The sequence below is a fragment of the Mesocricetus auratus genome, unplaced genomic scaffold, assembly GCF_017639785.1.
Source record: "Mesocricetus auratus isolate SY011 unplaced genomic scaffold, BCM_Maur_2.0 Super-Scaffold_100020, whole genome shotgun sequence".
In the NCBI taxonomy this organism is placed as follows: domain Eukaryota; kingdom Metazoa; phylum Chordata; class Mammalia; order Rodentia; family Cricetidae; genus Mesocricetus; species Mesocricetus auratus.
The window spans coordinates 25,524,929-25,547,524 of record NW_024429201.1 but is presented as its reverse complement, the minus strand read 5'-3'; the positions used below and the strand labels follow the sequence as shown (position 1 = coordinate 25,547,524).

Sequence of the window (22,596 nt, the reverse complement as noted above, 5' to 3'; positions counted from 1 at the left end):
TCTCTAAAGCATCCTTTTCTCAAGTTACATAAATGTAACTTTTCCACAATGACATTTTTTAAAAGATACTGTAGTACTTCTGCAAAGTTAGGAAAATTCAATAGTAGTTAAAGGAATATAAACAAAAGTAGTTAGTTCACTGTCCCACACCCTCCCTCATCTAGCCCCGTCACCAGGGCAGCTGCTTTTTACAGTTCCAGTACTTATTTCTTTTGGTGGTTGTCCTTGCATAGCTCTTATGCTGCTGTGTTCTGATTAATAGTTTTGGGTGTTAAATCTCTGTGATAGAAAATCAACTGGGAGTAGACAGTGGCAACATTCTACATTCTCCTTTCTACTTCTTCCTCCTTCCTCCCCGTTAATTTCAGAGCAGTTATAACTTTAGCTATTGAGGTATACTACAATTTTAAACAGGATCCCCCAAATCATATGTACTGTGGGGTGGTTAAGAAGATAATGAACAGTTGTTAGTCTGTATGTAGTTAGCCAGGCTGGAATTGTGCATGATCAGTAATCATATTGAAGCAGAAAGGGGTGAAACAAGTTACTGTAGCTCATTTATATATTAACCTCTTCCATTCATATTTGTGTGTATTTTAAGAAGCAACTATTTCACTCAGGAAACCTGTTTTTTCACAGCAGAAGCCTGAAGGTAGGCTGACTCATTTCTTTAGTGACACAATGAAAGAACTAGATTCTTTGATTTCCAATGTAGTATTAGTGAAGAATGTTGTCCATGTGTGTAGTTGTGTTTCCCTTATAATGTTAGGATGACTTCTTCAGATATAGTTGGTATATGTCTGTAGTGTTTAAGACAAGACTCTTTCTTATGTGTTATCTCTTGGTGAGTATCCTTAGAAACCTCCAGCAAACTTCTGAGTTATTTCATTGACCATAATCATTGCTTCATTGCTTTAGAGATCCATTTATTGATCAACTTCTGGCAAGAATGGAATTATAGAGGCAGGTGTGTAGCACAAATTCTCTTTGGTCAATAAAAACTCAAGAGTTAGCTATCAGGGGATGAAAGCTGAAAGATCAGCAATGCAGAACGACCAGCCACTAGAGTTTGTACCTCTACCAATACTCAGACCAAAGGAGCAATCCTGTCCTCAGACTGCATCCTCAAACTGACTGCTCAGACTGTCATGAGCTCCTTGTCTCCTCCCACCTTATATTCTTTTCTCCGCCCAGTCATATGACTCTTATCTCCACCTCCCTAGTGTTGGGATTAAAGGTGTGTGATCCCAAGTGCTGGGATCACCTTTGTGTGAGCTTTGTTTCTCTTTTAGACAGATTCAATCTTGTGTAGCTCAGGGTGGCCTTAAACTAACAAGAGATCCATCTGCCTCTGTCTCCTGAGTGCTAGGATTAAAGGTGTGGGTCATCACTGCCTGACCTTTATTGCTAACTAGTGTGGCTAGCTCTGCACTCTGATCTTCAGGCAAGCTTTCTTTGTTATAGCATAAACAAAATGTCACTACATTTCCCCTTTTTTTGCCTAAAATAAAAAAGACTATAACTAATATAAGAAAAACTATATACAGAAAGTACAAGTAAATACAATAGCTATATACAGTATATACAGACAATAAATACATCAACAGTGTCTAGTCCATTTCTTTTGACAAACTCAGAGAAAATGCTCCATTATCCTGTCTTGATGAGTCCAAAGTCTTGCACCTAATTTACTTTCTTTCATAACTTACATTACCATTCAAAATTATTTTTTGATATCTTTCAACCTCATACACTTTACACCTCTTTAGTGAGTTTCTTTTCTGCATCTGGGAAACAAAAAAACTATAATTATCTAGTCTTCAACTCCCTCAGAGACCTGAAAAGAAAATAATATTAACTGAGTAAGCAGGAAGTGCAGACAAGTGACTTCCAAAAAATGCAAGAAATGACTAAACAAAACAAAACAAAAAAACAGCTGGCTCTCTGGATAGTCACCGAAGGTTCCTCTGCAATGTTGGGGCATCTATCTTTTACCTACAGGCTTAGGATATTCAAAAGACTTTGCTATGAAGCAGGATTTTTTGAAGGACTGTCCTGCCTCGTTTTGACAAGGTGTGGCAGTCACTTTCTTTTGTGTCCTGCTTGTCCAGTTAGGACAGCATCCTGTCAGCAGTCGAGTTATGAGCACTTTCTTGCTCAGTGGCTTACCTTTGCCACAAAGGAAGTAAACTTCATGTGAGTTTCTTCGATGTCCATCATCTTCTGAAGTAGATTGGTGCTGCCAGGAGCAGACAAGTTTCATTGTCATAAAATAAAGAACCACCGCCGGGCATTGGTGGCGCACGCCTTTAATCCCAGCACTCGGGAGGCAGAGGCAGGCGGATCTCTGTGAGTTCGAGGCTGGGCTGGACCGACAGCCTCCAAAACAATACAGAGAAACCCTGTCTCATAAAACCAAAAAAAATAAAAATAAAATAAAGACCCTATGTTATTAAAACATCTTAAGTGCCATACTTTGTAGATCTCTGAAGTGTTTGAAGGTGACCTGTCTATCTAAACTATATCTTTTGACTTTGAAAACATACCTAATATGACTAAAAGTTTAATTGTAAGAGGTGGCTAATTATTAATCTGTGTTTCCTTATTATCCTGAGTTGGTAATAACTTTCAAGAACTAGAAATTCGCATTACATTGTTAAATGAGCTGCATAGATACAATACCTTGAGCAAGATTAGAAATGTATGTACAGTATGTTTTAACAAAATTAATCTCAAATTTATATCAGTATACAAATATTATATACAATATACAAAAATCTAATCCAATGTTTGTTTTGTTCATTTTAAATGCGTGTTTCTTATTGCACAGGTGTTTGAGATCTAGATATAATAATTGTCAACTCCTGTGAATTTGAATAAGACTTGTTTTTATAGCAATATTATAGTTTTTTTTTTAAATGTCCTGTCTCAGGTGTCTTCTACTTTCAGGTCCCCATGTCTGTATTTAAAGTTTTAGAATCTATCACTGAATATAAAACTGTAACAGCTTTTTAATTGTTACAATATATAGCATTTTAGAATTATTTTCATACTAGTTTACTAAAATAATTGAGTGAACCAACAGAAAAACACTCCAGTAAGCTGTTGTTATATTAATACACTGCTTTTTAACCACTGTTCTTGTTACAGATGTGTAAGAAATTATCAAGTACCCTAGGCATATCTCTAGGATTGACATTTTGCTTATGTATATGTATGAATCTGTGTGTGTGTATATAGTTTTGCTTTTCTAAACTAGTTTAAAGCATTTCATGGTGGGTCTGTTAGCTATTTAATTTGAGGTTGATGTTGTTTCTTAGAATGGTTAGTTTGTATGTTCTTAGCAAGTATCTACTTAAATAATACTGCAGTCATTACTAAACCCTCAATTATGTATTGTCTGCATATATACATATTTCCTAGTGACCAGTACTACATAAGTATAATTGATAACATCAGTAACAATGTCAAATATCAATACCAATTTTCAATGAGCTGATAATGTATACCTCAAAATTTGTGTTTTATTTTTATACTGTGTATATAAATACAAGTCCTAGCATGAGGAAGAGACCAGAGATAATATAATTGTGTACTGAATTAAAGGTATATGAATTTCTTTATTGCAGAACTTATTAGGATCTTTATTCTTCAAATTTACATAGTAGATACTTTAGAATTGGATCTGACTCAGTGTTTGCAAAATGTATTTTATAATGGAACTCCTTTTTCTCAGTTTCATAAAATAGTCAGAAAAACACTATTTGATTCAGTTACTATTTTTGTGAGTTATTGTGAAGGTAGTAAAATGATGAACCTTTACTAATAATTGCTATCTAGTTTATTAGAAAAAGTATTGTGTTTATCATCTGGGTACTTGACAGTCAGTTTGAGATGCATTTTAAGTCATTCTAAAGATGAGACATAATATTCTGGTTATATTCTCTCTGTCACTTCTTCCACAGCTTTTCTCTAAGGAAGTTTATTAACATGCACAGTGTTGAAGCATATTTTAAATTGCATGGCTACAAGACTGGTGATTTCCCTAAACCTTGCATTCTACATGGTTTTCTCTTCTAATTAGATTTTCTAACCTGACAGATCTACATGCCTATTCTTACTCATCTGAATTTGGTCAAGATTGAGATCTACTTCTCATCTTCCAGTGTCAAATCCTCTGTTCTGTTTACTACCCTGGCTAACAGTACTGTTATTTTTCAGTCCCCCAAAATAGAAATCCAGGAAACTCAGGTTCCTCTTTTATCAGGATTTGTATCACACCATTGACATAAGTATTTGCTATCCTATACATTGTAGTTGTTTAATAGCATTCTGTCTGTTACCCACTATATAGCAACAGGAGCCCCCCCTCCCCAAGAACTGAACCTAAAGCTTTATTCATTTCCTGGCTGATAGGTAAGAGTAATGTTGCCAACTTTATATCTTCCTCAAAGCGCACAGTTATGTTCTGCCTAATTTCAGTTGCTTCCAGTGGAGATCCCCAAACTTTTCTATTTCTTCATTCTTAGGTCTTGTATACTTGTTAAAATTCTTATTTAATTAAAAAATATGGGTGTGATTGTTTTGAAACACATGTGTGCATGCCCTAGGAGACCAGCAGAAGGTGTCAGATCCCCTGGATCTTGAATTATAGGTAGTTATGATCCGCCATGTGGGTGCTGTAAATTGAGCCCCATCTTCTGGAAGAGCAGCCAGTGCTCTTAACCACTGAGCCATCTCTCCAGCCCTCTCATTAAAGTTCTTGCTAAACACACAGTGTACTATGTCTTCTTCCCAATTGTCCTATGATTGTTTTCTCCATGAGAGCCCTCCTTTTAGCATTTTTCAGATAATCTATCATGCTGAAGAACGTTTTATTTTTAAAGTGTCTCCAGCCTCTAGACTGGTTCTTGGCATGTAATAGATATTTTTAATCTTGTGCTTGTATGCTATATCAGATGTTGTAGTGGTGTCATTAGTTCTATGAATTTTCCTTTGTATTAGTGACCATTGTTTCTCTAGTCTATATCATCCATTTAAGTTGACTTTTGACCACAAAAATCTTATTTTGAACTTTTATTTAGAATATTGAACAAAGCACATACTTAGTTGATACTCAAATGTCTTTTGCTTATGAGATAATTGGGTAGCAGATGTTACTGAAGGAATTAATGTAAATTGAGGAAGTTAATGTATGGAAAGTCTTTACTCTATTTAAGACATTGTATTTCCAGTGAATATAGATTTGTCAATTGATAGAAAGCTTAATGGGACAGTATCATTATTTTAATTACTCATTTAGTTTCTTAGAAAATGTTTATTAGCATATATTTCTATAATCACTAGTCTGAACTATAAGTTTTCTCCTATCAGTTGTAAACAACAAAAAATCCAGTCAATAGGGTGGTGATGATGCATACCTTTAATCTCAGCACTTGGGAGGCAGAGGCAGGTGGATCTCTGTGAGTTCAAGGACGGGTAGGGCTACCTGTCCTAAACTACCCTAGCCTAAAGGGGGCTGGAATTCTAGTCCATATAATGTCTCAGCTCCCTTCTCCATAAACCTTCATAAAGTTGTGTGTGACTCACTTTCCGTGCGTGTTGGAGCTAGCCATGGTCAGGTCAACTGTACTTTAGTCTGTAGCTTTAAGGAAAAGATGAAAAAGGGGAGACGGGGGCTGCAGAGCTTTTGACAAATAGGTTTTGTTGTAAGGCCAGCTTCCCCATGAACACAGGACTGAACATGCCAAAGAGGGAATGTGTAAGACCATACCAGTTCAAGATTCTCCATGCACCGCCTTGCCGGACCAGCACATCTCAGTTAAGGGAACCCATCCAATACCAGTTACACTTTGTTTTTTAGGGACGGCACAAACGTATTACTCCTTTAAAAAAATGCTTTAATAAAAGTGGGGGCCTGGTGTTATTTCCAGAAATAAAGCTTGGAAAGGGGCAGCTTACCTGCAGGGAAGGAACCTTTTCTCACCAACACTGTAAGTGCTAAAGTGGACAGAGGGGAGACATGCTGTCCCATTCATGAGGTTCAGTCTGAAGAAACGTTCCTGTCACCACTTTGTTCACTTCCTTGTTTTTCTTTTCCTATACTCTGTTTTCTTTACACTTACTCTTTAAAAAATACTTTAAATTATTTAAAATAAATTTGATTTATTTAGATTTAAACATTAAATATTCCCAATTAAAAGGTTAACATTTTGAGCCAGCATGGTGGCTCAGCACTCAGGAGGCTAGGGCAGGAGGATCTTGAGTTCAAGACTAGCCTGGGCTACATTCTCCATAGATAGATAGGAATGTACGCACACAATACATACATACATACATATGTACATACATACATGCATGCATATATACATACTGTTGTTTGGACTAAGGGAAAAAGAGCAGCAAAGACAACGTGGTGTTATTTCCAAAGCAAGTTTATACAAAACTTGGCAATTTTGGGCTATAGTTCTCCTGTTGTGAGCAGATTGCCCTGTGCCTTCTTTTCTACCTTGTAATAGTGTTTTGAGTAGTGATTCGTGTTTGTTCTTTCTAGTTGTAAAACCTTCTCGTACATTGTTAAGATCCTACTTGATTTAAGAAAGTATTGACAATGGTTTTGAGTACCTCCTATATACTTTCCTGTATAACTCAAGAAAGGATATTATATTGAATGGCTTCGTTCAGTTATTACAGAATGAGGTAGTTCTAAGTGCATAAAATGTTAGAGTTAGAGTCAAATAGAAGGATTCTTTTTTTTATTTTTTTTGGATTCTTTTATTTTTATAGTTTTTTACATTTCTTTTATGTGTTTACTTATTTATTTATAGACATGGTCTTGTTATGTTTGCACCTCAGTTTTATATTTGCAGTTCAGTTTGGCCTTGAACTTACAAGATACCCTATCACTGCTTCCCAATTGCTAAGATTGTAGGTATTCCACAGTACACTCAGTTAATGTGTAATTCCCTTTATTATTATCACTGTTTTAATATTGTGAACATGTGACCAATTATAGCGTGACTTGTGCCTGAGTCAAGCTTATCTAACACCCATTTTTCTTCATAAGGCACATTAACTTTGCATCTATGAGTATATAACACTTAGGAACACTTCAGCATTATACTGAGAGGCCATTTTAAGCAGTAAAAACATCTATAATAGCACAGCAGTGCAAAAACCGTGGCACTAAACAGACCACTAAAAAGACACCTGCTTGTATAGTCTGAGTGCTAAAACAAGACAATGTTGTCTTGTTCATCTTCAGGTGGACAAGTGCATGTGTTCAGTGATTCACATTTTTCTATAGCTCTGTAAGATGGTGGCTGGGTGGGGGTGTCTATTATATTGGTTCTCTATTGCTGTGATGAAACAATAACCAAAAGCTTGAGGAAGAAATTTGTTTATTTGGCTTAAGCTTCCAGTCCATTATTAAGGAAAGCCAGGGCAGGCACTGAAAGCAGAATCCAGAATCCACAGATGATTAGTATTTACTGACTGGCCCAGCTTGCTACAACCCAGGACCACAGTCAACAGTGGGCCTCTCCCTCCTCCCCCTCAATCATCAATCAAGAAAATTCCTCAGAGACATGGCCAAAGGACATTCTGATGCATGCAGTTCCTCAGTTGAGGTTCTCTTCCCAGGTGATTCGAGTGTGTGTCAAGTTGGCAGAAACCCACACAGCGTCACTAATGACTTCTAGTGAGTAGCTAAATCATGAGTGCAGAATCTCTGAGTATTGAGAATTGGCTATAATTGATTTAAAGAAGCTTATAATGGTATAGTTACACTATTCATATTGGAAAGAAAGGTTCGTTGTTTGTGGGTATGTGTAAGTTTCTAGTAATGCAGTCACCTTTATGTTTTTTTTGTGTCCTCTTGTCTAATGAAATACAACTGTTTTCAGTTATTCTTTTTCTTTCTTTGCTCAGGGAACAACCTATCTTCAGCACTCGAGCTCATGTCTTCCAGATTGACCCTAACACAAAGAAGAACTGGGTACCCACCAGCAAGCATGCAGTTACTGTATCTTATTTTTATGACAGCACAAGAAATGTGTATAGGATAATCAGTTTAGATGGCTCAAAGGTAAGTCACATTTACTTCAGGTAATCTTACTCCCTTGCTTTGTTAAATTTCAATTTCTTTCATATTTTTATTTTCATGAAAATATTCCTTTTTGAATTATTGAAGTTTAACTTTAAGAAACAAAAAGTGGTCATTCTTAGAGTAGCAACATCAAGGGTTTTGAATAAATTAACTCCCTTATTATATTGAGTTTTATGAGGAAACGTATTCTCCAGATTTATGGTGGATTAGTTTATTTAATGAGTATTCCTTGTATCTCTGTGTTGTATTTATGTTAAATAATAAGAAAATATTGGTGAACAGTGGATTTCCATATTAGTCATTTTTTTTCATTATTGTAACAATGCTAGTTATTGGTTACTTGTGGAGAAAAAGATTTATTTAGCTTACAGTTTTGAAGGCTAGATTGTTCCATGACCTACAGGGCATTCATGTACACATACACATAATATAAACACATTTTTGAGTAGCAACAACAACAAAAAAGTATAATGTTTATGGCAATTGCTGTACATATACTTATTATTAATATTACTAGGCTAATAATTTTACATACAACATAGTATGGTTTGAGGACTAAAAGTTCATTTAATTTGATGCTAAATTTGTAGTTTGAATTTTCATTATGCTCATTCTTAGGGAGGGTGGAGGAGTACCATGCGTAAAGCCTCTGCTCAGTGTCAATCACCACTACTACCACAAAGAAAGAGAAGGCGGGCAGGGATAATATATTTATTTCAGGAGCAGACCTTATGTTGGAGTCTTACTAGATTATAGGACCTCAGGGCTATATGTACTTTGTGTCTTACATATAAGTGATTAATCTGTGTTTCTCCAAATAATTGGTCTTAAAAGGCTTGAGATGATGATAGTTCCTTTCTGTGAAGTGTTACTTAATGAAGAGGAGCTGCTTATAACTATTGGTTTAGTGAAGTACAGCAGATATTAAATGTTATCTCAGGCTGTAGACTGCTAATTTATTTCCCCTACTTGAACTTTCAGTTTCTGTAATATGTGTGTCACTTGGCCTAAACTACAAGTATAATGTACTTTTTATTGGATAGGGTTTAAAAAGGGTTAAATGCAAATAGAGGACAACTGATGTAGTCCACATGTAAGGAGAAAAACTGACGTAATGAACTTGAGTTTTTCCAAGTTTTCTGCTATCCCATCTCCATCTCTCTGTTTCATGATTGCTTCAAAAAGCCCAGAGTGCCCTAAGTAGAAAATGTTCATTTGTTCTTTCTTTGTGCTTGAGCTGTGAATGTTAAACAGGGTTTTTTTCTTTGTTTTTGTTCTCTATGTCTCTGCCTCTCTCTCTGACACTCTGTCTCTGTCTCTCTCGCCATGAACTCAAAATTCTCCTGGCTCTGCCTCCCAAATGCAGGGACTAAAGTTGTGTAGCAACATCGTATTGCTTTAGTTTTCTCATCATGGTATAGAGACCCTAGCTTGGCCTAGCCAGGTTCAAAGCATTCCTGATTCGAAATGACACACTTTCCTGCTTCTTTACCTTAAAAGGGCAAAAACTCCAGATTTGAGAATTGTTATTTTAAAGCACTAACTTTTTTCTTTTAAAAAATTCTTAATGAAAGGATAAAAAAGCGTGGTGGTGCATGACTTTAACCCCAGCACTTGGGAGGCAGAGGCAGGCAGATATCTAAGCTCAAGGCCAGCCTGGTCTACTGACTTCCCAGATAGCCAGGGATACACAGAGAAACTCTGCCTCATAAAACCAAAAGTATTCTTTGTTGTGTTCTAGCCAAAAAATGTAAGAAATAGATTTTCAAGCATAGGATTCCTTAACGTTTTTCTTCAGTGACTGAAGGACTAATGATACAGAAACAAGAATACAGATTAGAATGGATCTCTTTAACAAGACACAATGAAGTTAATTTGAAATGAGCCCTAGTGTCCAGCATCACACTGGTCAGTTTTTCTTGTTGCTTATTAAATGTAGTATCACCACCTTTTAGAGTTACAGGGTCTGATGCCAAATGCTCTTTTGCCCTTGGTTAACGCTTAGGTCCTTCCTTAAACGTTTCTTGGAGAACACTGAAAAATCACCTAATCTAGAACAATGCTTGTTGGTCTTCATTTGCTTTCCTTCATTCTCTGTCATATCCTTTTAGGGGCCTCACAGCTATGGCATGCCGTGAAATTCCACTGTTAGCTATTTCTTTACTTTGCCCTAACCAACTCCTATAGAATTAACTGCATTGCCTCTCTTAATGTTGTATCTCAAATATTTAGAGTTGTGCGTGGTAGCTAGTAGGTACTCAGAGAACATCAAACAAATCAATGATCTTTCATTGTTTGTAATCTTCTTTTTAGTTAGTCCTTCTTTAATTTTTTAAGATTATTTTATTTTATATATTATTTTGCCTGCATGTGTGTATGTATACCATGTGCTTGCCTTGTGCCTGAAGAGGACAGATGAGAGCCTCAGATCCCCTGTTACTGGAGTTATATGGTTGTAAGCTGTGGGTGCTGGGAATCAAACCAAGGTCCTTTGCAAGAGCAGTGATCTGCTTACCCATCTCTCCAGCCCCAGTCTGATGACTGCTCCACAAGTTAAAATGATCATTAGCATGGTTTACATACCTAAAATGATCTGCTAGTGGAAGCTATTTTGAACTAAATGGTGAGGGAGCTCTGGAAATACACATATAGAAACTATACAAAGATAAAACTCTCATACCACAATAGATAACATCCGTTTCCTGTGAGAAAGGAGATAGCTAGTGTCTGTTGTACCAGCTTCTTTGTCTTTAGCAGGACATATGTGTCCGTATGTCCTTGCTAAAACTTCATCAGCTCCCCATAGTACGTAAACATTTATATTTGTAGCGTTTCACTTGGTAAATAAATTTAAACTTTTTTTCAGAAAAGGCTGGACATTTACTAGTTTGCTAGATGATAATTTCAAGTTTAACAACATAAATGCTTTTGTTATTGGTGCAATTATAGTTCTTAGTTTTAGGGGGCACCAGATTACCCAACTGTAAATGACCCTTTCATTTCCAACACTGGCAGAGAACATGAATTAATATGTTATAATAACTGCAGTGTGTTAAGATCTCCAGAGTTAATCTTTATTAACATGCTAAAAATGCTATGTTTTCTAAGAAATTATGTGTGAAATAGAAATGGTGTTGCCACCAATCCGCATTTTATGAGAAAAAAAAGTGAAAATACTTCTTAGGAATTTGTTGTTTCCTTGAGTAGAGAAAAGGACTGCTAAGTTGCTGAAAGTCTTTTTTTTTTTTTGCATGAAAATATATTTTGTGTAAATAGATTGTAAAAAGCTTGACTATACATTAAAATATCGAAATCATTTATATTCATACATTATTTGTTTTGATTTAATTTTGTTTTATATATGTGGGTGTTTTGCCTGCATTCATGCCAGTGCACCACATTCATGTTGGCTGCTTGGAAACTCAAATAGAAGGTGTCAGCTCCCCTGGAACCGGAGTCACAGACATTGTGAGCTGCTAATGTAGGTGCTTGAAATAGAACCCAGGTCTTTTGGAAAAGTAGCCAGTTCTCTTAACGCTCTTAGCTACTTAGATATTTTTCCAGACCCTTCTAATTTTTTTTGAAAGATTCTGTTAAGAGTAAAGCCTGTTTGTTTCCAGGGAATATTAATAAATATTGATCCTCAACATTGAAAGGGAAGAAGTTGACCACATTCAAAACTGTTTGAAGGCTCAGTGGTTGAGCACTTGCCTAGTATATGCAAGGTCCTAAGTTTGATGGCCACTCTTCCAAAATGGGCCAGTTGCACTAAAAGCAAGATAAAAGTAGCTACTAACATGTGTCCATTATCAGCTTGTAAAAATGGTAGATTTACAGGATGCATCTTTGGGGACTTGGGTGCTAGCTCAATTAGTAAAGTGCTTCCTTGTGCAGACATGAGGATCTGAGTTCTGTCCCCAGCATCCATGTAAAAAAGCTGGACCTGGTGGTATGTGCTTGTAATCTTAGCACTGGGAAGGTAGAGACAGGTAAATTTCTTAGCCTTGCTATCCAGCCAAATTAACCTAGTGGGAGACACTGTTTCAAAAATCAAGTTTAATAGCGTTTGAGGAATAACATCTGAGGCTGTTTATCCTGCACAGGCACATACACATGTATGTACACACACGAGCATGCAGACACACACACACACATACACACACACCCTTACTCCAACAAATACACACAAAAATCTTTGAAGCTTTTGCATCATTTAAAATATATCTATAGTTCTATATATTTCTATATTGCTACCACTGCAATTATCTTTATGTGTTTGTAGGTTACAAGTGACCCTGTTTTTATGTAGCTGAAATGGTCATATATTTAAATGCCCATTTGCTTATTTTGCCTAGTGACTTTTGTTTTATTTTTCAGGCAATAATAAATAGCACCATCACTCCAAACATGACATTTACTAAAACATCTCAAAAGTTTGGCCAGTGGGCTGACAGCCGGGCAAACACTGTTTATGGATTGGGATTCTCCTCTGAGCATCATCTTTCCAAAGTAAGTTATTTCAGTAGTCTCTAAGAAATTCTTCATCTCTAAATTATGTATCCTACATATGTAATAGCAATTGGAGAATGCAAAATATAGAGAAACCTGTTTAATGTCTATAATGAGAGAACTATAGTGACTTTAAAATACAAATATTAATATAATATTAAATGTTATATAAATAAGTATAAGTATAATATTAACATAAAAATATCACTGGATTTATTCTTCATAATTTTTCATGAAGATTTATTGTATACATCCAGAATAGTCATCACTGGTTAGTAAGGCTTCTTGTAGTGAATTATCTGTGTGGCAGGAAGTAAAAGTAGGAATTATCTCTCCAGAAAAGATTTTGCTGAAAAAAAAATTTAGTACCCTTCATTTGGAGATGATCTTCAAGATAAGCAAACTCTTCCAAATTGTGAAAATACAGTTGATAGGAATATAGATTTCAAGTGGATTTCTTGTTGTTTGTTCCTTAATATGAAAATAGTCATATGTAAGTTGTTTGTTGAGAAAACTGTGATTTGCTTGAATGTAGACTCTCTGAATGTCAGCACCAAGGGATTTCTGGGATAATGCTGATCAAATGAATTACGATGGCCAGAAAGACTTATAAAATGCAGAGCATCACCAGGCTAAATGCTAGAAATAAACAATTGTCCTGCCTATAAAGAAAGCTACCCCATGCTTACATCAGGGCCATCTTGAGTTCTTGTGTGTATTACACAGAAAGAATGGCTATAAAGAGTTGGAAAAGTACTCGGGAAAGACATAATCACAAGATACTAAGGTGATTAGTGTAGCACGAATTCTAGTTGGTCTTAATAATTAAAAACCCAGCTACAGATACTGTAATTAAAGCTGAAGACCAGAGAAGCAAAGCCCCTAGAGTTCTCACTTCTACCAGTGCTCAGACCAAAAGGGGCAATCCTGTCCTCAGACTGCATCTCCAGACTGCATCTGTCTCCACCAGACCTCAGACTCCACTGAGCTCCTGTCTCCTCTTGCCTTATATTCCTCTCTAGTTCAGGGATTAAAGGTGTGGGAACCCAGGTGCTGATGAGATCACCTTTGTGTGAGCTCAGGGTGGCCTTGAACTCAGAGATCTGTCTACCTCTGTCTCCCAAGTGTTGGAATTAAAGGTGTGTGCCACCACTGCCTGACCTCTATAGCTTACTAGTGTGACTAACTTAGCACTCTGATCTTCAGACAAGCTTTATTTTTTATCATAAATAAAATATCACCACAGATTTATGGTGATTATTACCCTACTCTCTAGATTCAGTGTCCACAAGGCATAAAGATTTATGCTAAAGCTTCTGTGTTAACTAGTCTTTTTAAAGGGTTTGCCCTTTTGACAGAATTTCAGATGCTTTCATGAGGTTTAGTATAAACAGCATCTGGAAATTAAATTATTTGAATGCAAGGTAAACAGATTCTTGTAGATAGATGTAGTTCATATACACATTAAACCTTAAGCTTATTAATTGTATAAATTGTTGAGATCCTTTAAGATGAGTTACTTTAAATGTCTTACACCTTTGTGAATATTTATTGATTTGATTTATAATTAGATAGTTTAGTAGTTTAAATTATCTACTTGGTTTTCTTGTATTTTAGTTGTGAACATTCCTTTTTATTTTCAGTATAAATTAAAGTTTAAGGCTCAGATTTTGAAGCTGTTTTAACTATTTGTGATTATAAACCATTCTCTATAAAATGCTTATAGTTGTGTGTGTGGCCTGATAGGATTGCTCTTAGCTAGTCTTACTTTCTAAATATATTTTTGAACTGTGGAATAGGTATGAGTTTTAAATAAGAGTTTCTCATATAGCAATCCAGTAGAATATTAAACTTCCAGAAATGATCTCCTTGAAAAGTTATATGCATACTCTAACATGTTAGTGATTGGTAAATCAGACACTTTATAGAATGTTCTTTGCTAATGGAGAGAAATCATAAATAATACAATGAATTTCATGATCTTTCACAACAGTGCTAAATTATTGATTTCTGAAACAAACTTTCATGAAATGTCTTTTAAGCTTAAGTAATTTTGTCAATAAATTAAATCCTTCATTACATATTTCCAAGTTACTGAGTAGCTGGCAAATATAGTAAAGGAATAGTCATTTAAAACCTGTCAATCATACTGTCTTATCTTACCTCTTCTTGTTTATTTGGGGTGTGTGTCTGGGAATGGCTTTTATGTTTTAAGTTTTTTTTCCCTCTTTAAGTTATAATATATTTACTAGTTGTAACCCCTAGCATTTTTGAGTTTTGATTGAATGTGGAATAATGTGATATATAGTTCATATTTTTTTATTGCCAACTCCAACAGGTGTTTTAAGTTATATGGAGAATTAAGTTTTCAGGTTTATTTTGTAGCCCACCTTACTCCATCTGAATATAGTGATAGAATAGCTCCCATATCCCAAACAAATAGGCACTGTGTGTGACAGTGTCCTAAGGGTTTCTAAGAATTAGCATTTCGTGAATACTTTCTTAATAGCCTTTTATGTTATTCTTTTTCGTTTTTAGCTTTATATTGTTGCTTTCTGCTACTGAATTGACTGTTTAGAATTCTTTGCTAATGAGTTTTTAGTTGTTAGTGATAATCACAAATGTGATATATAATGTCTGTATAACTTACATAACATGAGAATTATTTATTATTCTATTAATAGTTAAAAGCTTTTTCTTAGTGTTTTGATGTACAAGTAGACTCTTAAATGATTTCATTTACTTAGTAATTTAAAAAAGCATAGTGTATGCCTGTCTACCGACTCTATCACTCATGTGAGTCTTAATTGTTTGTTAATGATCAGAGGAGAATATAGATAAACCAGCTTGCCAAATTCTAATTTCTTTATGTGGTGATATTTAAATAAGATTTATCACATTACTTACGTACAATGTTTGGGGTTTACGCTTCTTTTCCCATCATTTTCATATTTCAAACTGTACTTGTTTGGAGACTGTGCTACTTATGTAAGAGTCAGTTCAGAACATAAAGGAAAATGGGCTCTGTGACATACTGCTACTTGGTTAATGTGTATAGTCTCTGCGTTCAGTTTGCAGAAAAGTTTCAGGAATTTAAAGAAGCTGCTCGTCTTGCGAAGGAGAAGTCGCAGGAGAAAATGGAACTGACCAGTACACCATCACAGGTGGGTGTCCTTGACCTGTTCGCATGTGTGAGCCTTGATCACTGCAGACCTTCGTATCCGCTATGCCTGAGTGAAATTTGCAATAACGGCAAGATTAACTGCCAAAGTCATTACAGAAGTACACTGTTTAATTATTCTCTGACAGAAAGTATGTCATCGTCTACAAGGATAACTTTAAAAATCAATATTAACCCAGATAGCCTTTATGTACCTGTCTTAGTTTGAGTTTCTGTTGCTGCGAAGAGACACCATGACCAACTATTAAAAAGTAAAACATTTAATTGAAGTGGCTCACTTACAGTTTCAGAGGTTCAGTCCATTGTCATGGTGGGGAATACGGGGGGCGTGTAGGCAGACGTGGTGCTTGTTCTTGAAACCTCTTGAATGATCTCCGATAGTTCAAATAACTATAATCTTCCATGGTTTTGCTATTATGGCCCATTATTCTACTGCTTTCCAAACTCAAAAGTACAGAAGTCTAAATTCCTCTAAACAAACATATGGTCAGGCCTGTAACAGTAATACTCCACTCCTGGTATCAACTTCTGTCTTAGTTTGAGTTTTTATTGTGAAAAGACACCATGACCCCCAGCAACTCTTAAGAATTAAAACATTTAGTTGAGGAGCTCACTTACAGTTTCAGAGGTTCAGTCTTACAGTGGGGAGCATGGTGGCCTGCAGGCAAATGGGCTGGAGCTGAGAGTCCTACATCTTTCAGGCAACAGGAAGTCAACTGAATGTCACACTGAGAGAAGCTTGGGCAAGGAGACCTCAAAGCCCCACCCTCACAGTGACACTTTCTCCAGCAAGGAAGCATCTCCTAATAGTGCCATTCCCTTTAGGGGCCATCTTCTTTCAAACCACACAATACCTAACAAAGAAGAGCAAAAGCAGGAGATGAGCACCCTGTGTTTTTGTCCATGTTCTTTATACAGGCAATGGTAAGCCAAATTTGGCCACTAAAGGAGAGGCTCAGAAAACAAACAAAAAATGCATTCATGTCCCAGAAGCTAGGTGTAACACACCAAGCAGACCCACAAGGGAAAGCCCGAAGGGAGTAGTTAGAGGCAGAAAGAGCAAAGGAAATCTATGCCAGACTTACTATTGGGATTTCATGGGGAAAGTGGAGGAACAATAAAATAGTTTAGGATTGGCTAGTTTGATCAGTTTCATTGGCTCTCAGTTTCTGTTGGCTCTAATCTGGCTCTGGAGTGATTAATACTAAGAAATATGTTTCTGAAATACTAGGCCAAATAAAACTGCTTTGTTTGTTACTAGCATGGCTAGTTTTATATCAAAGCTTTGTTCCCCTTTAGGCTCCTAGTTTCTCTAAATATTAGCCAGTTCTAGGGGAGAGAAGTAGTTTGTCTAGCCAAAATGTTACAACATATTGCATAGTTGTGATGAGTAGAGTTGCTTATGTACGAGCATGACAACCTGAGTTCTCTCCCCAGAACTCACAAAGTGATAGGAGAGGACCAACATCCATGTCGTCTGCACCCTACATGCTCGCCATAGCTTATGCACCCCCAACACCCATGTCTTCTGACCCCACACACCTGCTAGCTTGTGCGTCCCCCACCATAACAACAACAATAATTTAAAATTCAAAACATTACAAAATATAAAACATTCTTCCGGATCTTAAAATCTACTTACATCTATTTGTAAGCCTCACTAAGTATAAAGAGTTCATTTTTATTTTCATTAGGAGAGTTCTGCTAAATGTGCTTTCCTCACAGACTACATATTTACTGTGAGAAACCAAAGCCCATTCTTCCTCAGTTGTAGTGACCTGGGGTAATGTGGGTGATTTTGTGAAACTGTGTTGCATGTTTTTTTCAAATGCTCTGCTACTCCAGTGATTCCTTTAAGCATAAAAGCCACTTAAAATTATGTGCCAGTATGTATTGGGAGTTCTAATTCTTTAGGAGGATGCTTTTGTTGTTACCAAAAGATACAACAAAAAGCAATTTCAGTAAGTAAATACACAAACATATCAATAAAATTATAGTGAATGATACATTGTCATTGTATTTAATTACCATTTTCTAGTTATAACTTAACATTGTGTTTAATTGCTTGTCAACTATTATAAGTTATTAAGCTAATTTCTTGTCTTTGGTGGAAGGTATGTCTTTAAGCATTTGCTTTGATCAAACAGACATAGAAAAGATGATCATACTTGAAAAATGCTATGATATAAAAAGAATGAATATTCTTAATTTGATCAGCATTTGAGATACAGGTCTTAATTTATCTTTTCAAATATTTGAAGTCTATTAACTTATTATGTAGAAGTCAGAGAGAAAAGTAGAAAAAGCAATTTCTCCTTCCTCCTCTTCCGTGCATTTGTGACAAATCTAATGCTTCCGTTTTGTTTGAATGGAATAATTTAAATGGAATAACTGGTGAAAGTAGATGGTCAAACCGTTATTTTTGAGGTGGTATGCTACATTCGTTAAGAATATTTAAGTGTGGGATGGGAATATAGCTCAGTGATAGAGAGAGACCCCTTGCATATCAGACTCTAGGCTGGATGACCAGCACCACAAAACAAACGACATGGGGAGCCCAAGATAGCTCAGCATATGAATTCATGAGCTGTGCAAGCCTGATAGCCTAGAACTGATCCCCAAAATCACAGGGTGGAAGGAGAGACCCAACTCTTGATCCTATTGCTGTAACATTCATGTACCCTTGTCTTCTTTATTCCCTCCACTTCTCTGGCCCTCTGAACTTTCCTTCCACTTCTACCTCAACAAATATACAACAAACAATAAAGTAAAATCCAAAACCAAAGCAAAAACACTTTCAAGTCAGACATCATTAGTATTTTCTTCTGTCACTGGAGGAGTTGCATAACTCAAGAATGTTCATACATCTTAGCATGAGTGTTATATCACTTTATTCAAAGAGGTGAGTATGATAAGGATAATGGCAACTCATGGTTAGTGAATGATGTGCACTCTAGAGCTGGGCTTGAATCTTGGCACTAACCCTTATTAGCTTTATGAATTAGGTGAGTAAGTGGGGTTGGGGAATTGCACATGACAAATGGGAATGAGACCAACATACTCTCAGGGCTGTTGTGAGACTTCAGTAAGGATTAGAAAATGCTTATATATAGTAAATTCTTAGGAAATATAGGCACCAGTTTCTGTGGTTATGATGGTGAGGATAATAATTACAAAGTCTTTAAATAGTGCCTGACACATAACAGTTGTTAGGAAAACATAGATGTATGTGTAGTGCTTTGGTAAAGCCATGACTAAAAGCAACTTGCAGAGGAGAGCATTTATTTGGTTGACATATCCCAGGTCACAGTCCATTGAGGGAAGCCAAGGCAGGAACCTGGAGGCAGGAACTGAAGCAGAAGCCATGGAGGGGTGCTGCTTATTGGCTTGTTCCTAATAATGTACTCAACTTGCTTTCTTGTATAACCCAGGACCACCTGCTTAGAGTTGGCACTGCCCATGGTGGGATAGACACTCCCACATCAATTATTAATCAAGAAAATGCCTCTCAGGCTTGCCTACAGGCCAGTCTGATTGAGGCAATTCCTTAATCGAGATCCCCTCTTCTCAAAAGACTAGGCTGTGTTAAGTTGACAAAGAACAACCAGCACAACATACATCAGAATTCTCTTGAAGCCTTATTAAAACACACTCCAGCTTCTTATTTAAGGTCAGAGATAGAGCCCAGATATTTGTATTTCTGATTCCTTTTCAGGAAATACTGATGCAGTTGGTTAATGTATGGAATGCTGTAAATAAACAAGTCATTCCATCTACCTTCAAACCCTGAAATGAAAGGAATCTGGCATTTAGACAGAAGTTAGCCACTTCATATTCTTATAGTCTTGAACTATATAAAGCTATGTAGACTTCTGAATTAGTATGGAGAGAGTTAAAGCCAGCGTGAGCCTGACAGAGTAGCACTGTCACTGTTAGTTAAGTCTGTATGGGCTATAGTAAGTCTAGGTGAGGTCTAGAACCGTGGAAAGGGAGTGGAACTGATTGGACAGCAGGAGACTGAAGGGTCAGGTTCTTTTTGTCTGTTGGAATCAAAACCAACAGTTGATCTATTAATCAGGAAAGAGAGCTAGGGCTTGAAGAACAAGTCTGTAATCCCAAGTACTCTGGGGGTTGAGGCAGGGGGATTGTGAAGTATGCCTGGGCTGCAGACTGAGTTTAGAGACAGTCTGGAGAACTTAAATAAGTGGGATCCTATCTTGACATAGCAGTAATTGAAAAACAGGATTGAGCCGTAGCTTAGTGATCCAGTGCTTGCTGAATACACAAGAGGTCCTATCAGTCCCCATTGTTGCGGAAAAATGTGAGGAAGCATTTTAAAGGATTCTTACTTAAAATTTTTATGTTAGCATTCAATAATTTAATTCTCCAATATTTTAATCTAAAACCTTTCAATACACTTTGACTTGAATCCTAAATTTATCTTCTGTGTTTTAATTCTAATAGATTAAGTAAACCAACGGTTAGTTGTTGTGGGAGATCTCTGCAGAGTGAGGGAAGAATGAAACTGAATCCTGGTGAGGGAAGAATGAAACTCAGTGCAGCCCGGTTTAGGTAACCAGTGCTGGGCCAAGATTCTTGGAGTCTGGCATCAGCTCATATATTTTTGCCATATTTAAGCATAGCACAATTTTGGAAAAACTTTTCAGACAACAATTAACTCATTCCCCTGGGTACATAGAACTCAAGATGTTTACATTGAAACTTTGCAAAGTACATACAGCTTCATCCCTGAAATAGATTCTGTTGACTTAGACACAGTGTTCAAGATAAAGTCTAGGGAGAATGATTAAAGTAAACAATCCCCATGGGAGTCAGGAGGCCCTAACATAACATAGACGTCACTTGGGCACTTGTAAAGTACAAATGACATCTCTCACGAGGATGAGTTTTATGGCCTAGAAGCAATGCTCAAGGCTTTAGGGGGAAAGGTCTGGGATTAACAAACATAATATTCTGAGCAATACGGGCAGAACCTGGTTCAAGGATCACCAGGTTGTTAAATGCATGTTCCCCAGCATTCTGGGAGAATAGCCAAGTATCTTTTCCCTCTGAAGAGATCAATGTGACCTTAACTTTCCTGGCTTCTCCAGTGTTCATCTATGCACACAAGGACCTTTTCGCCCTCTACAAGTTTGCTTCAGTTTTGAGGTTGGCTTTTTGCTATCCTTTTTTTGTTTGTTTGTTTGTTTGTTTTTAAGGGTGGGTTTATTTTGGCTTGCAATTTTGCAATTCAAAGGGATATATGTTCATTATGGCAGAGGATGTAAGGCTGCTGGACACATTGCATCTGAAGTCAGGAGGCAGAGAGATGAATTGGAGGTTGCTAATAAAGCTAAACCTTGGCAGTTGCAAAGATATCTGAATATTTTGTATCATTTCTCTAATATTTGGTAGTATATATGATATTATGTAAAAGATACAGTGTATTATATATAAATTTAATTCACCTGTGAATTTTACTTTATAACCATTTGCTTTTCAGCCATTTTAAAGCATTTCATTTGGTTTTAAATAAAATAACCACTCTAGTTTTGCTTTCAAATTCCATAAATTCACATAGTTTAATCTAATTATTAATTATCTAAGTACAGTCGGCATAAACAGTCTTGAAGGCAAATACTGCTGACTCCTGTTAGGTATTTAATGCAGTTACTGGGTGCAAAATTATATTAGCAGAATGAAGATTGACCTGTTAGTCATGAGCTTCAGTTAGTACATCTTACAATATTAATTAGGCCTGGAGAGGTGGCTCTGCAGTTAAGAGCACTTAATTGTTCTTACAGAGGGCCAGAGTTCAGTTCCCAGCACCTATGTCAAGGAGCTTGCAACCCCGAGTAACTTCAGCTCCAGGGATACAGCAATCTCTTCTGGCCTCTGTGGGCACATGGATACACTCATACAAACATATATACTTACATATAAATTAGGAAATAAATCTTTTTTAAAAAATAATATGGGTTAGTTCAGATTCAGATTTTATTTTTCTTTTCCTTTCTATTCCTCTTCTTTCCCTTTTTTTTTTGTGGAGGGGAGGTGCATATTGTTTACAAATGCTTACTATTTTGCTAATCTTTAGTGTTGACATAGAATTATAAAAGGCCTTTAACATAATTAAAAGTTTGTTAATCTTCTAGACTCTATGTTTAGAATTCGATAGAAAAAGCTCCATGAAAAGTATGAATTTCAGCACTCACAGAAGCAGTCTCTTGAAATTAAAGGTGGCCCCTGTCAGATAGGATCAGAGGAAACCCATGGCCTTGCTCCATGCTGGGCACACACTGTGCCCTGTGTAAGAACTGTTATAGTTGTCAGGAATTAGGATTTCAGAGATGGTGGCTTAATGGTGACAGAACATAGGGAATAATTTACACCAGAGGATAGCAGGATGCTTGCCAGAAATCTTAACTCTATCTTCTTTATGTACCAAATCATGAAGTTTCTCCCCTAGATTTCCCTGTCAAACTTGTGCACAGTAAAGAGAGGTATTGACAGTTTTACTGAAGTATGAATGAGGCAGAATGAGCCTTTCATGAATGTTTGTTAAATAATAAAGGGCCTGTTTTGGTTTAGCTAAAGGATGAAACTAAGGAAATTTCATTTCAGGCTTTATTAGAATTAGTATGGTCTGGTGAGGAAGGATAGAGCTACTAGTGCCCCCCCCCCAGAGTAGATGGTACTATTCTTTTGTTTTCTTGAGACAGTGTCTCCCTGTGCTGCTCAGCTGGTCTTAAGTTACTTTCCTCCTGCCACATCATCCTCTTGAGTGCTGGGATGCAGG

General features: G+C 36.5%; 1 protein-coding gene across 1 annotated transcript in view; it reads left to right on the top strand.

The window, feature by feature from the left end:
* Nucleotides 1-22,596, top strand: part of Homer1 (homer scaffold protein 1) — a 102,999-nt gene that overhangs the window by 30,694 nt on the left and 49,709 nt on the right. Inside the window, exons 2-4 of the mRNA XM_005065653.4 lie at nt 7,930-8,086; nt 12,485-12,616; nt 15,688-15,780. Coding sequence (XP_005065710.1) covers nt 7,930-8,086; nt 12,485-12,616; nt 15,688-15,780 — 382 coding nt within the window. The remainder of the gene's footprint in view (nt 1-7,929; nt 8,087-12,484; nt 12,617-15,687; nt 15,781-22,596) is intronic.